This window comes from Episyrphus balteatus, chromosome 3 (genome assembly GCF_945859705.1).
Source record: "Episyrphus balteatus chromosome 3, idEpiBalt1.1, whole genome shotgun sequence".
Lineage (NCBI taxonomy): Eukaryota > Metazoa > Arthropoda > Insecta > Diptera > Syrphidae > Episyrphus > Episyrphus balteatus.
In genome coordinates, this window is record NC_079136.1 from 93,058,815 (window position 1) to 93,078,268 (window position 19,454).

General features: G+C 30.7%; 2 protein-coding genes across 4 annotated transcripts in view; one reads left to right on the forward strand and one right to left on the reverse strand.

The window, feature by feature from the left end:
• LOC129913035 (GRIP and coiled-coil domain-containing protein 2) overlaps positions 1–19,454 on the forward strand; it is a 64,144-nt gene that overhangs the window by 27,537 nt on the left and 17,153 nt on the right. The window lies entirely within an intron of this gene.
• LOC129913036 (exosome complex exonuclease RRP44) lies at positions 6,560–17,804 on the reverse strand. Its single transcript, XM_055991388.1, has 9 exons — positions 17,605–17,804; positions 17,200–17,528; positions 9,080–9,509; positions 8,451–9,014; positions 7,890–8,386; positions 7,355–7,819; positions 7,097–7,300; positions 6,904–7,036; positions 6,560–6,840 (listed from the first exon to the last, which is right to left on the reverse strand). Exons 1-9 carry the CDS (start codon positions 17,656–17,658, stop codon positions 6,595–6,597), a joined length of 2,922 nt encoding a protein of 973 aa, XP_055847363.1. The 5' UTR covers positions 17,659–17,804; the 3' UTR covers positions 6,560–6,594.

Genomic DNA, 19,454 nt, shown 5'->3' on the forward strand with positions numbered 1-19,454 from the left:
ATAATTTAAAATTTTAGATTTTCTACCCAGAAGGTGTGATACCCTTACCCACCCATTTTGAAATATACACTTTAAGGTACCTAAATATTGTAATAGTAGGTACACAATCACTAAACTGAATTTGAATACATAATAAAAATACAAATTAATAAAATGAACAGTTTTCCAAGAAATTAACAAACAAAACCTATTTCTGTAACCTTTGACCCCTGAAATCTGAATTAAGAAACTCGGATCAATGTGAAACCCTTATACCAAAAATCCTCCTGAACAAAATTGTTTCCTATTTTTAAGATTTTTTCTATACTTTTTTTACTGTTCTTATTGTTAGAACGATGGTTTTTTCATTTGGATATTTGAATACAAAAAAAAAAGGAAAAACTAAAAGCAAATTCGTTCTACTTAGCTGTATTCATTAAGAAATTCAAATTATTCCTCGTTTTAAAGAATCGGAAACGAAAATTGCATTAATGGGTACAACTGTGAATTAATGTATGCAACAACTTCAACAATAAACATTGAGTTTCGATCATTTCTACAAAATTAAATTTTGTGGTACGTATGTTGAACAGTGCTTCAATTTGAACTCAAAAAATGTTTTCTAGATAATTTATTATTTTTATTTTATAAAAGGTCATTGAAATTGTTTACTGCAACAATAAAAAAGGTCTAATGTTATAATCTAAGATTGTTGAACTGGAGTTAACCCAAAACAATGTTCTAATACAATTGAATGAATGTTTTTTTAGTTCAAAAATTTATAAATATATTGTTAGGAATCTCTGAACGCCTTCACATTGGTGAATAGATACTTGAGTTTTACACATTTATAAAATTTTTGTCGATTTCTTAATCCATCACGACTTAAAGTAAAATAAAATCATTTTTCTCTGAGAATAATGGTTTCAAAGAAATTGATTTCATATTTCAATACTCTTTCGTACTGTAGTTCGATTAGTAGTGCATTTTGCTCTTCAACAGGTGATTTCATTCCAATTTTTAAAAAATACAAAAATAATAAAATCTGCAATTTTTCGACATTGTGAGAAAGCTTAATCCACCACTATTCAAGTGCACAAAAATGCATTTCATAAAGTTATGAAAAAATTTATATAAAACTAAATTGGCAAAGGTATTTGGAAAGAGCATAACATAAAACTTTTGAAATCAAAATAACGTTGCCAAATAATGTTAGGTGCACTGAAGCTTTGGTATGAATCCTTTAGTTTGGTTATTTTCAAAAAACGTCAAAACGTTTGCACAAAAATAAATTGAAACATTTGGATTTTTTTTTATATATGTATATTTTAAAACTATGTATATATTTATTGAAAAATAAATTTTTGAAAAAGAGTTGATAACTTTTTTGAAATTTTGTTTTTAAGCAGGTATGTATGTACAATTGTACATATAGTGGAGTAACTAAAGCAAATTATTAGGGAACCCGGCCGAACAACTCTGATTTTGATGATCTTTTTTTTCAAACGTCGGTAATTAAAAATACTTTAAAGTCTATAGGTTAAAAATTGCCGATGTTGCCGTATTGTTTTTTTAACAAAACCATTTTGTTTTCTTAAATTTCATAAAATAAATTATACCAAAAGATTCTCTAGGTAATTTAAGGAAAAAATATATATGGAAGTAAAAGACAATCTTCCATCGTTTAAGCGATAAATGCAATTTTCTCACAAACTGACTTCAAACACAAAAAAAAATATTTTGAACACAACGGCAACACCTACAATATTAAAAAACACATTTTAAAAAAGCCAAAAGCTCATTCCTATCTATAAAATTTAAATCCACAAAATCTTATGAATAGTTTTTGAAAAAATGGTCCTTAAACTCAGAATTTAAAAAAAAAGTTATTTAAAAAAATTTTAATGACTTTTTTTCAAACTTTTTCTTAATAAAATATGAATTTATTTTTAAAAATTTTATGGCCATAGAAATGATTAGTTAAATTCCGAAGAAGAAAAGGTAATATATTATAGTTTTGAAAAAAAATTAAAAATTACTTCAATTTCATTAGATTTTTCGATAAAAACTGAATTTTTGCATTGAAATAATTGATTTAATCAAAGACTTTGGCAAATAAGAACATTAAACTTTTGCTATTTTCCTTTCAACAATAAGGGCTATTGAATGAAGAAAAAATAACTTTATATTTAAATGTTGAACTCAAAAAAAAAAAAGTTAATTTTTTTTTTTCAAAACTTCTATTAAAAATGTTCTTCGAAAATGAAATACTTTCTAATTTTTTTCATAAATTGTAATACATTGACATTTTTTTTATTATTTAAAATAATAATAAATGTGGCCTAAAAAATTTGAAAAATAAATGCATTTTATGTTACGAAAAAGCTTTTAAAAGATCATGTTAAAATTTTTTCCAAACTTTTTTTTTTGTTCAAAGTCTGAGTTTAATTACCATTTGTTCAAAAACCCTTTCCTGAATTTACTTAATTTTAATTTTACAAATATGAATAAGCTTCTAGCTTTTTAAAAATGTATATTTAAATATTGTAGGTGTTGCCGTTGTGTTCAAATATTTTTTTTGTGTTTGAAGTCAATTTTTGAGAAAATTGCATTTATTGCCTTAACTATGGAATATTGTCCTTCGTTCCCATATAATTGTTTTCCTTTTATTGCCTAGACCCTAGAAAATCTTTTGGCATTAGTAAATTTATGAAATTTAAGCAAAATTTTTGGAAAAAAAATTCAATTAAATTTAAAAAATCAAAACGGCAACAGCGGCAAATTTTAATCTATAGACTTTAAAGTATTTTTAATTACCGACGTTTGAAAAAAAAAGATCATCAAAATCAGAACTGTTCGGCCGGGTTCCCTAATATTGTCATTTTTTGAGCTTTAGTTACTCTACTAATATAATTATTTCTTAAGAATGAAACTCCAAGTTTTTGTTTTAAAAATGTTTGAACATTTTTATTTATTAAAAAAAATAGTTTAAAAAATGCCAAGAACAAGGTTGAAGAACTATTTTCAAATGTTCGATTATATTTGAAAGGATTTCGTTTTTCTGTTTATTAATTAACACTAATGACATGAAGATGAACATTTTGTTCAATTATTGAGCACAATTTTTAATTTTAATTGCTATAAGGGATGTGTTAGCATATATTCACATTATTTGCACGTTGTTCGCGTACACAGTGGCGTATACTTGCTTTTTTTAATTTATTTTGTTTTGCGGCATATACAATAGCAGGAGATAAGAAGACTGTTGATCGAGCAAGAAAATATAAGTTCATAAGTATTTTATATTTTATAACGGGAAAAAGAAAAGTTCGTATTTTCTATCTCCTTGAAAATTGAGACAATAGTAAAGGAAGTTCTTTACGTGGAAGTTCTTCAATTGTTGAGCAATTCATAATAATGCAAAAAAAAAATTTATATAAACTGTTGCTTAGGCCTGATTTCAAATATTTTTGAGAAGATTATCAAACTGTTAAACGAATATTAATCAAAAATGATAGCTTTAACAAAGAAATGTTTTTATATGGAGGAGCACATAATCTACAAGTTTTTCAAATACAACTATTCGATAAGACTCAAAGTTTAAGAATAATATTCAAAAAATCTTTATATTTTCAAAATTTGACACATTTTAAAATCGCGATATCTTCTAAACAATTGATACCCCATTTAAGAAATTTTGAAAAGTAGTTAAGAAGTTATAAAGGAACATACATACATAGATTGGTACTATCATACAGACGAAATGGTCAAGTAAGAAAAAGACAGAGAGATACAGAATGATATTCCTGATTCATAGTTAATAAATCTTCTATAAGTAGAAAATTATGGTAAAAGGGAACATTAAGGGTACAGGAAGGGGTGCTTCTAAAATCAACCCTTTAGTATAAAAAAAATATGCTAATGTATTCCCAAATTATTGCCTGATAGCCGTTACTCAATGTCGAGAAAAATAATGAAAGTCCTAACCTTGTATACTCGTAACATCTGACCAAAAAATTCAGAACTTAATGTTCAGGTGATCTGCATTGAACCCGCCCATTCTCATTAACGTCATTTTGCAAAATTTTTAAAACAAATTTTAACAAATATTAGTTGTAGGTATATTGTAATAATTTATAGTTCTAACATGTTTGTTTCATTAGCGTTCTATTACATCGGCTTATTGTTTACTCCTTGAACTTTTTTAATTTCTTTGCAAAAGGAATTATTTAAAAAAATCGAATATCTTGAAGAATATAAATGTTTTATTTACATATGCCTTTACACCTAATCGCTTGCTAAACTATCAGGTTTGGATGAAAATCCAAATACAAAGGCTATTTAATTTTTGATTTGGTAATTTCGTGAATTTGAATTCTAATTCAAAAATTTTACTTGCTATAGGTAGGTATTTTAGACCATATTTAGGATTCGTAAAAAAATCGAACTCGAAATAACAATCAGACATGATATTTCGATGATATAGAATGCGAAAAAAGTTCGTCCCGCAATTCTGTCTGTCTGTGGTCTATCCGTCTGCCTGTCTCTATTTTGAGCACAGTTAAAACTACTGAAGCGATTTGCTTCGAACTTTTTATGTATTGATATCTCAATTCTCGTTAGTAGCTCATCCGATTTTAACAAAAACTGGAAAACTTTAAAAACACATTTTTGGATTTTTTTTTTAATTTAAAAAGTTTCATTTTATTTTTGATAAATCAGTTTTTTTACCGGTTGATGAGTTTATGGTAACATTTTATTTTTATATGTGAATTCATTTTTTTTTTAAATGTTTGAAACATTGAATAAACAAAATTGTATTTTTTTTTACTGCTCTAATGAACCATAAGACCAAGTATGTTTTACCCAGACGTGCATTTAATTTAATAAGTTGCGTAGGTTAACCTCTTTACATTTCACACTGTAAACAACAACAAACGATTGCTTAAAAAAATAAATTGTAGCAAAATATCAATTGAAAACAATGCATTTGAAATTCAAAAAACAAAAATAATATGTATAATTGCAAATCCAAAATATTTGCATTAAAATTATTTTTTTTTTTTTTTAATTTTAAACTCATTTACTTGCATTAAAAAATGTTATGAAAACAAAAATTGCATTGAAAATAAAATTTTTATTGCAAATAAAAATATTTTGCATTAAAAAATTGTATTGCAAACAAAAGATTGTTTTTCATTGAAAAATACAAAACACAAAAAATGATGAAAAAAGTTTTTTTTTTCGAAAATCGTAATGGTGTCTACCATAGAACAGTTATTTTCAAAACAACCAGTCCGATTTCAACAAAAAAAAATTATACAAATTTATTTATACAGTTTTAATATGTATAATACAAATACAAATTAAATTTTGAAAAAATTAAATTTTAATTTTTTTATTTAAAAAAATTTGAATTTTTTTTTTTTTTTTTTGAAAAATGATATTTGAAATTTTGGTTTTAGGTGTTGATTATAATTGCTACAAATCGCCATACAGATTTTTTTAAATTTGTTTTCAAACAATTATTTACAAAAAAGTAATTTTTGTCAAAAAATGGATCTAAAGATTTTAAAATTTCTTGTTCTAAAAATGCACTTAATAAAATCAAATTGCATGCTACTTTTTGGAGCTAAAATTCATGCTGATGCTAAAAGATGCTGTTTTTTTTTGAATAATTTTGTGTTTTTTTATTTTTGTTTCATATATACATACATACATATGTATGTAAAACTTGTACCAAATGTATTGATTTTCTCGATATTAGTAATACGAAATAAGCGAGTTTGCTATTTATAATGAGGGCATACATTTGAGGTTTGGGGAGTGAATGTAAAAAACCATCGTAACGCAAAAGTGTATGAGTCATAGTTGAGGTCACTTCAACTTTTAAAATTGAATTATATTCCACTCCGCTGAAAATAAAAGTAATTTTCATTATTTTTTCCTTTTTAAATTCTTAGAACTGTCCAAACGAACGAATTTTATTCCTTTTTTTTATTCTGGAGGTGTATTAAGTAATATGAAACGAGCGGTAAATAAATGATAGTGAAGTTAACAATCGACCTGAAGAAAAAAAGATAGTAGATTATGTAAAACGAGAAAGTCGATCTAAACCAAAAATAAAAATGTTTTTTTGAGGCTCACATGCAATCTATCGACAAACAAACAAAAATAACATGAATCTCAAAATCGTAGCAAACGCTTAGCGTGGTGTTATGAAAATCATATATTCGCTAATTCGATTTCCAGCCTCCACCACTGACTACCTCTTGCGAGATATTGACAAAAGCCTCCAAGAGTATCATTGTCTTGAAAAGTGCATCACTGACTGATTTGCCATTCATAATTAAGGCCATCAACACGTAAATCTCAAAAATGGTTCAATGGGAGGTATCTCTAATAATGATTTTTGAATAAATCGTTTTTCAACAAGAAAATAAACTTGTTGTTAACCTAGTTTACAAGTACAAGTTTGTAAGACCTCCCAACATTAGCACATTTGTTGACAAAAATTTTATCAAGTACCAAAACTCCATGAGAAAAAATATTTCGAAATTCAAAGCAATAAATAAAGATATTTATATTTAAAACAAAATTTATTTCTCTTTAGTATTACTTTTTCTTTGTTTGTTTCTTATTCTTTTTTGGTGCATCAAGTTTTTGTTTCTTTGCACTCGTTGGTTTAGCAGTATCCATTGGCTCATCAACAATAGGCTCTGCACTGAATCCTTTAATGTATGGTTCAACCATTTGAAAAACTAATTTTTCATGTTGAACATTTCGTGAGTCCAAACTTAATCGCACTCTAACAGGATCAAAGGAATGGAATACAAACTTACCACAACGCTGAGTGTGGTCCTACGAGGGAAAGAAAAAATATAAAGTTACAATAAAAAGTAATAATACAGTCTTAATACTTACATCTTCATTATATACAAAAGCAACATCGGAATCTTTTTTGCTGTCGTCTTTTCCATTCAAGTAGATTGTACCCTCTAGACCGAACTTTGGAATTAAGACCTGCAAGGCATTCTTTCGAACAAATAAAATATAACTGAAAAAACACGAAATAAATTTGGTAAATAAGTTGAAGCTCTTGATAACTTTTACGTACCCTTCTTCATCTTGTGTCTTTCCACGGAAAAACAAATGCGTATTCATTGCAACAGATGCTCGACCAGCATACTGAGCCATTTTGTGGCGATAGTTCAAATTCTGACACAAAGCTTCATTGGCTTTTTTGTCTAAAAGTCCAGAATAGGTACTATCGGCTCCAATACTAGCAGCTAACAAACGATGCACAATTATATCGGAATACCTAAAAAAATTTCTTATTTAAATCAATATTCACAGTAAGAATTTAATTCATTACCTTCGAATTGGCGAAGTAAAATGTGTATAAATAGGAGCAGCTAACCCATAATGGAAAAATTCATCTCTAGACACTGTTCCACTAATGAAATACAATGCCTGCATCATACAACGTGTAGTTAATATCCTTATCATAACATTGAAATACGGATTGTCTTCCTTAACAGCCAAATCCAAGGATTCAGCCAATTCTTTTCCCGATTCGATGTTGATTTCAAAACCTTGATTTCGTGCAGCTTTGATTAGGGGATCAAAGTTATTTGGCGGTGGCTTAGGATGGCGACGTAACATAGCACATTCAGTAAACTCGTTGGCAATGTGTTCAGCTACAGAGATATTAGCTAGCAACATGAACTCTTCAACCATAGAATTGGTATCTCGAATTTGCTTAACTTCCACTTCAAGAGGTTCATGGGTTTCACTATCAACTTGGAAACGAATTTCTGGTGATGCTAGGACAAGGGCGCTACAATTTTAAAAAAAAATTTGATTTTGTTTTTAGTTTAAAACATAATACTTTTAAACTTAAAACTTACCCATTATCCATTCGTTTTTTCTTAAGAATTTTAGCTAATTTATTCAAATTTCTTAACGATTTGGCCAATTCATTGTTTTGATTTTTATCATCGATAATTATTTGAGCTTCTTCATAGGTCATGGCTTTTTTTGATTTAATAACACTTTTATGGAAACGCTTGTTTATAATATTTGCATCATGATCCAATTCCCAAACACATGAAAATGCAAATCGTTCCTGATTGCCAACCAAAGAACAAAGATTCGAACTAAGTAACTCAGGAACCATGTCAATACGTTTGCCAACTAGATAAACAGTTGTACCACGTGAAGCTGCTTCCATGTCCAAAGCATTTCCCGGTCGAATAAAATGACTCACATCGGCAATATGTACACCAGCTTCTAAATTGCCATTTGGTAGAAGACGACAATGTAGAGCATCATCGATATCTGTGCATCCAGGAGGATCAACAGAACAGATATTTAAGTCACGTAAATCAACACGTTTAGCATAGTCCTTGTTGATATAAGGATTTTTTTTTTAAATATACTTTTTAATTTATTATATTGAGAGTTCTTACCTCCTCTGTAATTGTCCATGGCATTTGCGGCAAGAAACTGAGTACCTCATCTGAGAACTTACTATGTGGGACATCATGTTCCAAAAGGATAACCTCATTCTCCGTCTCTGTATTGCCAAGTGGGCCAAGAGCTCTTACGAAATGACCATGAGGATAACGGGAAGATCTTGGCCAAGTATCAATTGCAACGATAATTCTTTGCATGTACAACTTTTCAGCTTGTCTACTTTCAATGCGAATTCTTGGAATCTTTCGATCGGCTGGTATAAAAACATGTCTAGTAGAACCTTCGACAGTATTCTGTTGCAGAATACCACAATATTGACGCCATTTGCGACGGATTATTCCAACAATAATTCCAGTCGGTTTGCCCTTTTCCCCTTTTTTCTTTTTCTCAAATACTTTATCCTCTTCGACGTCATCGAGATTGTCTCCATGGTCATTGTCATCTTCTTGGAGTACAATTTCACTGGGAGCTGACCATTGATCCTCGGGTAACAATTCAACTGCAACAATATCTCCATCTACAGCACGATTGAGTTTTTCACGTCCTTGAATTAAAATCTGCAAGAAATGAAGTTAAGTAAACTTTACGCATATTTGAATATTTATATTTTTTGTCATTATACCATGCTATCATAGTTTTCATGGCTAACAAACCCTTCGAGGTAGTTCTCTCTGGACGCCATAAAAGATCCCTGCAAAAGCTTTCCAGCACGAATACCTTCATGGATCTCGACAATGCTCAAATGTGGTGGAAATAATGGAAGTCGACTACTTTCAACATCGAAATTTTTGTGTGCGTATTTGTCCAACAAAAATGGATGATCAATCAATGACTTGATGTAGTCTTTGGCTGAAGCGACGAGAATACCCTCAGCTTCAGCTTTTTCCCGATTACCTGCATCATCTGTGAGAAGAATTACACGTGTACGTTTGTCACCCGATTTCCGTTGACTTTGACGAAGATGTTCATCATACCATTTGGCGGCACATCGAATGGCACGATCATTGCGATCGTTTTGAGTTTCTCCTGGCTTGCGTTCCACATAGGTGTCCCTTAAATAATACAAAGCATTAAAATTAAGATGTCCAAGGAGCGATTAAAATGTGTGTTATATAATGTTACATTACCCCTCCCCTACTCTTGCATTCGCAGTTTAAACAAAAAGCCAATAGGGGGATATTGGGAGACCTTGAACTACGGTACGGTATTGCACGTTTTAAGTTTCGTAATTTTTGTTTTTAATTTATTTTTAAATTTAGTCTCATAACGTCAATATAACGTATACGCCACAGTGTACGTAAACAACGTGAAATAATGTGAATCACAACTTTAAACTGGTGCTAACAAACCCGAATCGAAATTAAATAAATACTTGTACTAGTGAACAAAATCGTTCTCTTCTTTTTCATCATAGTTACTTATGTAACCAAAAAAAAAATAAAATGCTTTCAAATAAGAATCAAAAGTTTTGAAATTTTTCTTATTTTTTAAGTATTGCAAAAATAAACAAATATAAACTAAACAAATAAAACTAAACGTTTTCGATTGATTTCACTCACTCTGAAATCCAATGAAACAGTTTAAAACGCTTCCACTCAATTCTAAAATTTTCCATCTGTGTTATTGAATAAAATCAAATAAAAAATATTTTCTTATGCACCAGGATCAGGAACATTGTTTATGTTTATGTATTTTTGTCGAAGTGGCTTACATTTTTTAGTCTCATTTTCTTATAAACACAGATTGACTTTAAAAAAGTAAAAAAAATAATTAGAATAATGAAAAAAGTTTATAAACCTTTTTTGTGCGCAATTTCATTCTAGGAAGAGTATGTTTTCCTGTTTGATTACTATAATTTTTCAATTTGATATAAAATTAAGAACAAAAAACGAATTTGTAATTATTTTTTCAAAATTGAAACGGTTAGATAAACGAAAAAAGTGTATAAGGCTTTTTTTGCAGAGCATTCAATTTCCTAAAAGAATATGTAAAGAAATTTTCTAAAAAGTCGATTGATAAAAAAATGATTTTTTTTTTAATATGAGATTGATGTAAAAAGGGAAAACTGCGAAGCGGAGAATTTTCCCATTAATATTAAGAGCTCATATTTGGTGAGTATGTAGCAATTGATTTTTCGGAGTAGAAAATCAAAAAAAAAGATATTCGATTTTTTTTACCCACCCTAATGTACATATATTGTATATACATATATACATACATTTTTTGAAAACTTCATATTAATTGTAGAATTCAGTTTATGTTTTTCAGGGCCACAAGTACTTCGTGGCGTTATTGTTAGCGCAAAGAAATATTCATGTTATCCATTTTATTTCGTTAAAGAAGCATTTTTTTATTGAAACTTGGTGACTCCTAAGCTCTCTTATAAAAGCTGATTTTCTAAAAGTTTCACGAAACTAATTAAACGAAGCCAAATTTTTCACAGACAAGAGAGTATTCTCCGTTACCGTAGTGGGTTGAAGCCTCATCTTGTTAGTAATTTGATGGTCCTAAACCTCTTTCAATTAATGGGTCTATTTGGGCACTGCCTCAAACAGACATATTTCAACATTTTTAACATAATTTCTAAATGGGTACTCTGAAACTGTGTAGTTTTTTAAACTAATGTTGAAAACAAGTACAAATATTTCTGTTTTAGGTAGGACCCAAACAGACTTAGTATTCGCAATAAAATCCAGAAAAAACGGGCATACAATGCATACAAAATCAAAGAGGATACCTTAAATATTTGTTGTAACTGCATTGTAAATAATAACTTTGTATTCTTATCTTTTTAATATTAAAGTAAAAACTACATTTTTTAAAGATTTTATCTGGTACAGGTTTTCTCAAGTATTATAAAATATATTAGTTTTCTGGTAAACTTTTAAATAATTTTTATGTTTATCATTGCTTTTTTTATAAGAATAAATTAATAAAATATTATGATTACCACACATTTCTCGAAGAAAATTAGCCTCAAAGCCAATAATTATCTAGAGTAAGAAAAAATAACAGCCTTTAAAAAATAATATCTGAACAACCAAAAAAGATATGAAAATTTTTAAACTTAGTTAAAAGAATCCTAAAATTGGTCGCCTCTTGCTTCAAATATGGAATTGGTTAAAAATAAGGACGCCTTTGTGAAAGTCAAAACAAATAGAACAAGTGCCTTTGTTTTTCAAAAAGATAAATTGAACGAAAATTGGAGGCACCTCTGTCCCTAAAAAGGAGTAGGGCCAAAAAAAGGTGCACCTTTGCCAAAATATCAACCGAATATTGGAGGAGCCTACGTCTTTCAAAAAAGTGTAGGGTTAGGAGTGTGTTTGAAAAAGTTAAATAGATTGTATGTAGGTTAGGGGCGCCTTTCAAAAGAATTAGAGTAAAATATAGGGGTGCCAGCCCCCACAGTAGCGTTAGAAGTTATCACAGATCTACCACCACTCCATCTCCTACTAAAGAAAGAAGCCATGGTCAACGGCTACAGGCTCATCGCAGAAGATAACTCTAATTCAAAGATAATTTACCCTGATATTCTCACTGAATTAAATAGGGAAGAATTACTTAAAATATCTCTAGTAGACAATTGTCTCCCAAGATATAACTTCACACAAAACTATAAGGTCACATTCCCCTCACGACATGAGTGGGAACAGAACAGACCCATCTTCAATAGCGAGTCTCATGTATGGTACACAGATGGCTCCAAAACAAATGAAGGTGTTGGGGCCGGAGTATTCTGAATGAACATCAAAACTTACCTGCACCAGAGCATGGACAGCTTCAATTCCGTATTCCAAGCAGAGATATTCGCAATTGAACTCTGCCTCAGAGAAAACTTAAACAGAGCTGTAACAAACAAAAAAATTTATATTCTCTCTGACAGCAAGGCCGTACTCCTAGCTCTTAGGAGCAATGAAGTCACCTCAAAGCTGGTATGGGAATGTATACAGCTTCTACACCAACTTGCCAGTACAAACAGAGTTCAACCAAAGATCATATAACTAGTACTAGTTATATGATCTTTGGTTCAACTCATTTGGATACCTGGTCACAGCGGTCACGTTGGGAATGAAATAGCAGACACACTAGCCAGAAAAGGTTCCGCATCTGTATTCATGATGCCAAGACCATTCTGTGGCATACCAACAAGCACTGCAAAACTTTACATAAATAAGTGGCTAAGAGATATGGCTAATCATTACTGGACGCATTCCGAAGGTAACAGACAAGCCAAAAAATGTATACCAAACATCTCCCACGCCAGAACGAAACAACTCCTCACACTCACCAGGAGTCAGATTCGCATAACCACAGGCTTTCTTACTGGACACTGCTCAGTAAAAAAACACCTCAAGACCATGGGCATTACACAAGACGATACCTGCAGAATGTGTAACGAAGGCGAAGAAACAGCAGAACACATATTGTGTCACTGTAATTGCTTAATCAATACACGTCGACGTCACCTCGGAGAGTATTATCTCGAAGCGGAAAACATCGCCGCTAGTTCACCCAAAAACATACTAAGTTTTCTAAACTCAGGATTTCTACGTGAACTTTAAAAGAGGAAATCAGAGGCCCATCAGAGGCCGCAGTGATAAGGCGAATTATTCCCACCTCTCACCCTAATCTTAATCTTAATCTTAGGGGTGCCTTTGTGAAAGTCAAAATAAATAGACCAACAATTGAGATACCTTCATTCTTCATATAGAGCAGGCATGTCAAACTTGCGGCCCGCGGGCCGCATGCGGCCCACAATCAATAACTTTGCGGCCCAGTCCACATTTTTATTAATTTTGAGTTTTAGATTATAATTTAGATTTTATGTTCACAGCTTTCGACACACATGCACCTCATTTTGTTTCCATATCAACAAATAAATATGGGAAAAAACCAAACAAAATAACAAATTTTATAAGATCTTGTGGCTTAAATCAGGGTAAGTTATGTGATTTCTTTGAGTGAACTAGGAAGCAAATATTCTGAGTTAACCTACAAACGATTTTGGGGCTTAGGAAATTTTTTAGTTTTTAATGATAAAAAACTTTAAACCAGGGGTGGAATCGTGTAAGCTGACTTTTGATAGTTGACTGTCAAATTCATCTGTGTAAGATGATAGTCAAAAGTGACTATCATATTTTTTTGACTTTTTCAGCTAACACCTATTTAGGTGTCAATTTGATACAATTTAACATTTGTAGCATATTTTTTTCTTGGTTTTTGTGGTGCTTTTACTTTGTTTGGGAAAAATGAATATTTTTGTGCCTGTGCAATTATTTTAAGCCTACAAAATTAAAATAAAGTAAATGAATATGAAATAGAAAATAGAAGAGCCAGACTTGAGGAACAAATTAAAATTTTTCGTGTTTTTAATAGACTCGTACAAAATTTTCGAATAACATAAGATACTTTTTTGAGTATATTCAACATTTTGGATTTGCCATCTGAATTGAAAGTTTATACAATATTTTGTGGGATTCTTTTTAAGCGATCCTTTTCGAGTTTTGTTTGCTAGGTAGATAAGTTATAAATTATTATTTTAAGCGTTTTAAAAAATATTAACTTACGTTTTTAATAATTGTCTTCTCAATTGAATCATTTATTTTCAAAACATAATAAGTCCACTTTTTTCAAAATTCGTTTTTTTTTTACTAAATTGTTACTCTAGGGATAACCACGTCTATCTTCAAAATAATGAAGTATCTACTCCATCTATATTCGATTTTACAGCTAAGCGAAATTTTTTTTTAGTATCAAAAACAGGATAAGTCCCGGACTTATCATCTTTTGAAAATAAACAACAGCTTTTTTATGTGTAAATGCTATATTAAGGTCATAGAGGAAGGAATACCTCATAGAGGAAGGAATACCTAGAGAGCCGACTCGTACCCCCCTTACCTAAAACACCCGCAAATTTAATTTCAGATAATCTCTCTTATTTTTCTCTTGTTTTCCTATCTGTGAATACGTGTGAAAAGTACAATTCGTTTAATACCTTCCTTTCACCAGTAGATGTCCTCACAAATTTTGAATTTAAACATGATTTTGGTTTGTACATGAACTTGAATAGCTCAAATAGCTCACTCCAGACACCCACCTTTCAATAAATATGTACAGAAATAAAAAAAAAAAGGTTCGTGTTTTGAATTTTTTATATAAAATATTTTTATGAATTTATTTCCTACTGAGCACTTAAATTGTTTTTAATTGTTTTGAGCTCAACTCCACAGTTGAATGTGTTGGTGCCATTTAAAATGCACGGGAAAACTACCACATATAAGCACTGTGGAGTTTTTCCTCTCATTGCAGCTTGTAGGGTGGAAGAGAAAAACCAACCGAAGTCGCGTCTCTAGGTATTCCTTCCTCTATGGAATACCTAGAGACGCGACTTCGGTTGGTTTTTCTCTTCCACCCTACAAGCTGCAATGAGAGGAAAAACTCCACAGTGCTTATATGTGATAGTTTTCCCGTGCATTTTAAATGGCACCAACACATTCAACTGTGGAGTTGGGCTCAAAACAATTAAAACCAATTTAAGTGCTCAGTAGAGGAATTAATTCATAAAAAAATAATATAATAAATTCAAAACACGAACCTTTTTTTTATTTCTGTACATATTTATTGAAAGGTGGGTGTCTGGAGTGAGCTATTTGAGCTATTCAAGTTCATGTACAAACCAAAATCATGTTTAAATTCAAAGTTTGTGAGGACATCTACTGGTGAAAGGAAGGTATTAAACGAATTGTACCTTTCACACGTATTAACAGATAGAAAAACAAGAGAAAAATAAGAGAGATTATCTGAAATTAAATTTGCGGGTGTTTTAGGCAAGGGGGGTACGAGTCGGCTCTCTAGGTATTCCTTTCTCTATGATTAAGGTACTGGCTGAAAATCTTAAGTTTAAAGAGTCTTTAAAGTTAAAGAAGCACTCCGGACATTATATTTTAATCTCAAATACAATTTTGTGATAGACTGGGGATGAAAGCAAAATTGTGTACCCATTTTAAAACTAATTTCACATCCGTTTATTTTCAAAGGGCCCTACCAATAATCAAATTTAAAGCTGACTTTAATTTTTACCTTAATTCTACATTTTTCACAATTCCAAAAACCAATTTAATTGTCAAGTTAAAGGCTAATGCTCGATTAAAATTTATAGTTGGGAAACTCAACTATAAGATTTAACCAAGAGTTAGCCTTTAACCTGACTATTTAATTGGTTTTTGGTACTGTGAAATATTTAGAATTAAGGTAAAAATTAAAGCGAGCTTTAAATTTGATTATTAGTAAGGCCCAAAGTATGATAAGTCCAAAAGCGTTATTATTTTTTATCTTTTGAACTATCTCTCAAAAAATTAAAATCGAAACGGTATTTTGTACCTAGGCAAAAGTTCTACACAATATATTTTTTATAAATTTTGCTACAGACAACAAAAGAAAATAGAACGTTTTTTTCTTCTCCTGCAAAATTTAAAATCATGGACTTATCATGTTTTGAAAATAAATGATTCAATTATTGTAGCTATGGAAGTGAAAAACTGAAACTCTTCATCGGATACCAAGTAAAGCAAAATTAAAACTGATCTCAAAACGATCACCTTACTCAGTTGGAAAATAGTTGACTATCAAATTTGATAGTAAAAAATATGATAGTCAAATATCATTTTAGTCGATTCCACCCCAGCTTGTCTTGCTATCTAAAATGGTTGCAGAGTTTATAATTCGTGATACCTACCTAGATGTAGCAAAAAATTTATCTGAGTTAGACTCAAAACTGCGAGGAAAATTCATAATATAACGAATATGTGAACAAATGTCACATTCAAATGCAAATGTGCATTCAAATGCAACCTAGCTCTTTTGGAACATCAGAAGGTAAACCAGGATTTTACGTATCAAAAATACTACGCAAAAAATCTAAACTATAAAATTGAATACGAAAAAGGCTTGCGAATATTTCTTGAAAGACAAGTTCTCTTGATTTTTTTTCGATTTGTTCCATAAATATAAAATAAATGCCGAATCATGTGAAAATGGAGGAAAGCGATTTCTTATTTGACTTCGAAGTAAGTTCCAAATTCGTTAAAATGCTCGATTTTATAAGTATTTTTGTGCACTTGAAAACTGTTATATAAAATCGTTTGCAAATTTCACAGTAGGTAGGTATAAAATCCTGAATAACTAACTTTGGTCCGAGAAAAAAATGGTAAATAAAAAAAAAAAAAAAAAATAGTTTCATCATTTTTGCTGTTTTTTTTTTACAAAATTGTTTTATATATAAAAATTGTAGATTAACATGTTCTGCGGCCCACACAAATTTTGATCTCGCTGTTTTGGCCCCTTGTAACCATTGAGTTTGACATGCCTGATATAGAGTATCGTAAATACACAGACCGAATTCGGCGCCCTCAAAGAAGAAATTGCTTTTTGAATACTACAATGCTAGGACAGAATTGTCACATGAATTTTTTCGGACACTTGCAAGTTGCAAGCTAAGAAGTCACCCTCAACATTCAACATGGCTGGGAAAAAGGTGCCACATGCAGATATTGAAATAAGTCCAAAAAAAGTAATAACATTTTATGGAAGTACCCAAAATACTAAATTTATTTAAAGCAATCATGCAATAAATCAAGCTATATTTTGGGGAACAAATTCTATCAGCTCAAGGAACAATAGTCAGTAAATAGCATTCATTCAACCATTCAAGTTTAGCCTGTATCATAAAATACTTATACTTACTTATGATGTTCATTAACAAAAACATAGAAATTCCTCGCCGCATGGTTGAAAATATCTCGAAACCGATTGTATACCGACGAGCTTCGATGCTTAACCTCTTGCAAAACTGTCGTCAACACAATAACATTGCAAACAGCATCTTCTTCAAGTACATCAATCTGATCCAAAACGACATTTGTGTCGAGCAATAGGTAATGAGGAAAATCAAACATGGAACTCTTGGATTTGGCATTATTTGCCAAATGAAGTTCTAAATCGTCTTGATGGCAAATTTTACAGAGCTGCGATCCACATCCTAGGTCATCTCGGAGATAGTGCTCACGAACAATCTAGAAGAGAAATATATTATATATTATTTTTGTTCATTTAACTATTTGTTGTATTAAAATTTATTATTTAATTTACTTTTAAAATATTTCCGCGTTTTGTTTTGCGGGTAAATTCACGAATAGTTTGCATGGTTTCGTTTGTTTATTTCGAACAACTTGCATGCAAAAAAGTTTGGTTATGTTTTCTTTATAAAATATTTTGACGTTTTACTTGTTGCATGTAGCTCACCCTGAACGTGGGATTTAGAACAATTTATATTTAAGGCAGGGCCACATCGCTACATTGAAAAATTTATTTTGGATTCTCAAAAATAAAACTAATTTTTTAAAGGCTCTCCCAATAATCAAGCCTAGTGCGTAGATCGCGCTAAATTTTATTTGACATTTTTTCTCCAGTTTTCTTCGTTTTTTTTTTGTTCGCTAAATTGTGACAGATACAAAATTTATACTCAGAGACGAATGTGTGATTTTTCTAGATGAATCTGCGCACAACTGAGCTGAAATTCTCAAATAACAGGGCTATTCTAGAGTGGTGATGCTCACAAGTCACAATTTTTTGTGAGGTTATTTTTGTGAGGTTTCTTATGAGGTTGTCATAAGAAACCTCACAGCAAATTCACCAAAGAAGAGGTGAGTTTTTATTTTGACAGTCAGCTGATTTGTCAGAACAATTCAGATAAAAAAAACAACACATTTTGAATATAAATAAAAATCTACTATTTTTTCAAATATTTTCGATATATATACATTCTTCCAAGGAAATATAATCAATTCATGAAAGGCACGACATGTATTCAATATGCTCTATTTGCTGGACACAACACGCAAGCAGCTTGACTTGGCAACCGAATGTCTGCAGAGATACATGGAAGGCAATACCAATCATTACAACGTAGACAAAATGCTAGAGTTGTAGATTTTCAACAGAGTTTTGGTCCTCGAGAGTGTCGCTCACAATATCATTGCCAACGAAGACGCCAAAAAAAACATAAACTATTACCGCAAGTTTACGGTCATGTGCAAGTCATTTTTGCTGTTGATGGATTCCTATGTAGAAACTCAACAAAAATCTTTGAAGGTGCTTAGGGTGTCTTCTTGGAATTGGTTATTGGTTATTGATTTTGATTTTTTTCTGCAATAAGATGCAACAAAACAAAATCTAATTCAATTTTTGTTAAAGCCAGGTACGCTGCTCGCGCTAAAATTTAGCTGAGATAAAATTCCCATACAAGTTATCGATAACTTGTATGGGATCCATTTTATCTCGGCTAAAAATTTTCGATAATTTGTATGGGAGCTAAAATTTAGCGCGAGCAGCGTACCAGGCTTTAAGTCAAAAATAAAAACAAAACTTAAAATTGTTCCCAAAATATTTATGGAAACAAAAAATATCAAAACTCTAGTAATTTGTGAGTAGTGACCTGCTCTGAAGGAGATCACAATTTTAACAATTTTTATGAGGCTCACAAGTTGTGAGGGTACACCTTATGAGGTTCTTGTGACTGTGAGGTTTTCGTTTCGAGTTATGAGGTTATTGTGACTTGTGAGGCATCAGTGAGGTTGCCCAGAATAGGGCTGTAAATTTTAGCTCTTCCAAAGTTTTGGAATTATATTGTATGGGAGCTAAAATATAGCTCAAATCTGCGTATTAAATTGTCAAAACATGACAATTTGGTGACCAATGTCAAATACCGTACTTCTTAATTGTTTAAATTACCGACGAAAAACGCACAAAAACCGAAAAACCACGCACACAACTAATTTTTTAACATTTATTTATTATTTTCGAGACGAAACACGCGGAAAATTTGTTATTTTTCAATTTATAGTTTTTTCAAATGATATTTTATAAATTAAAACAAAAACAAATTTCCTGTTTAAGCCTGGTACGCTGCTCGCGCTAAATTTTAGCTCCCATACAAATTA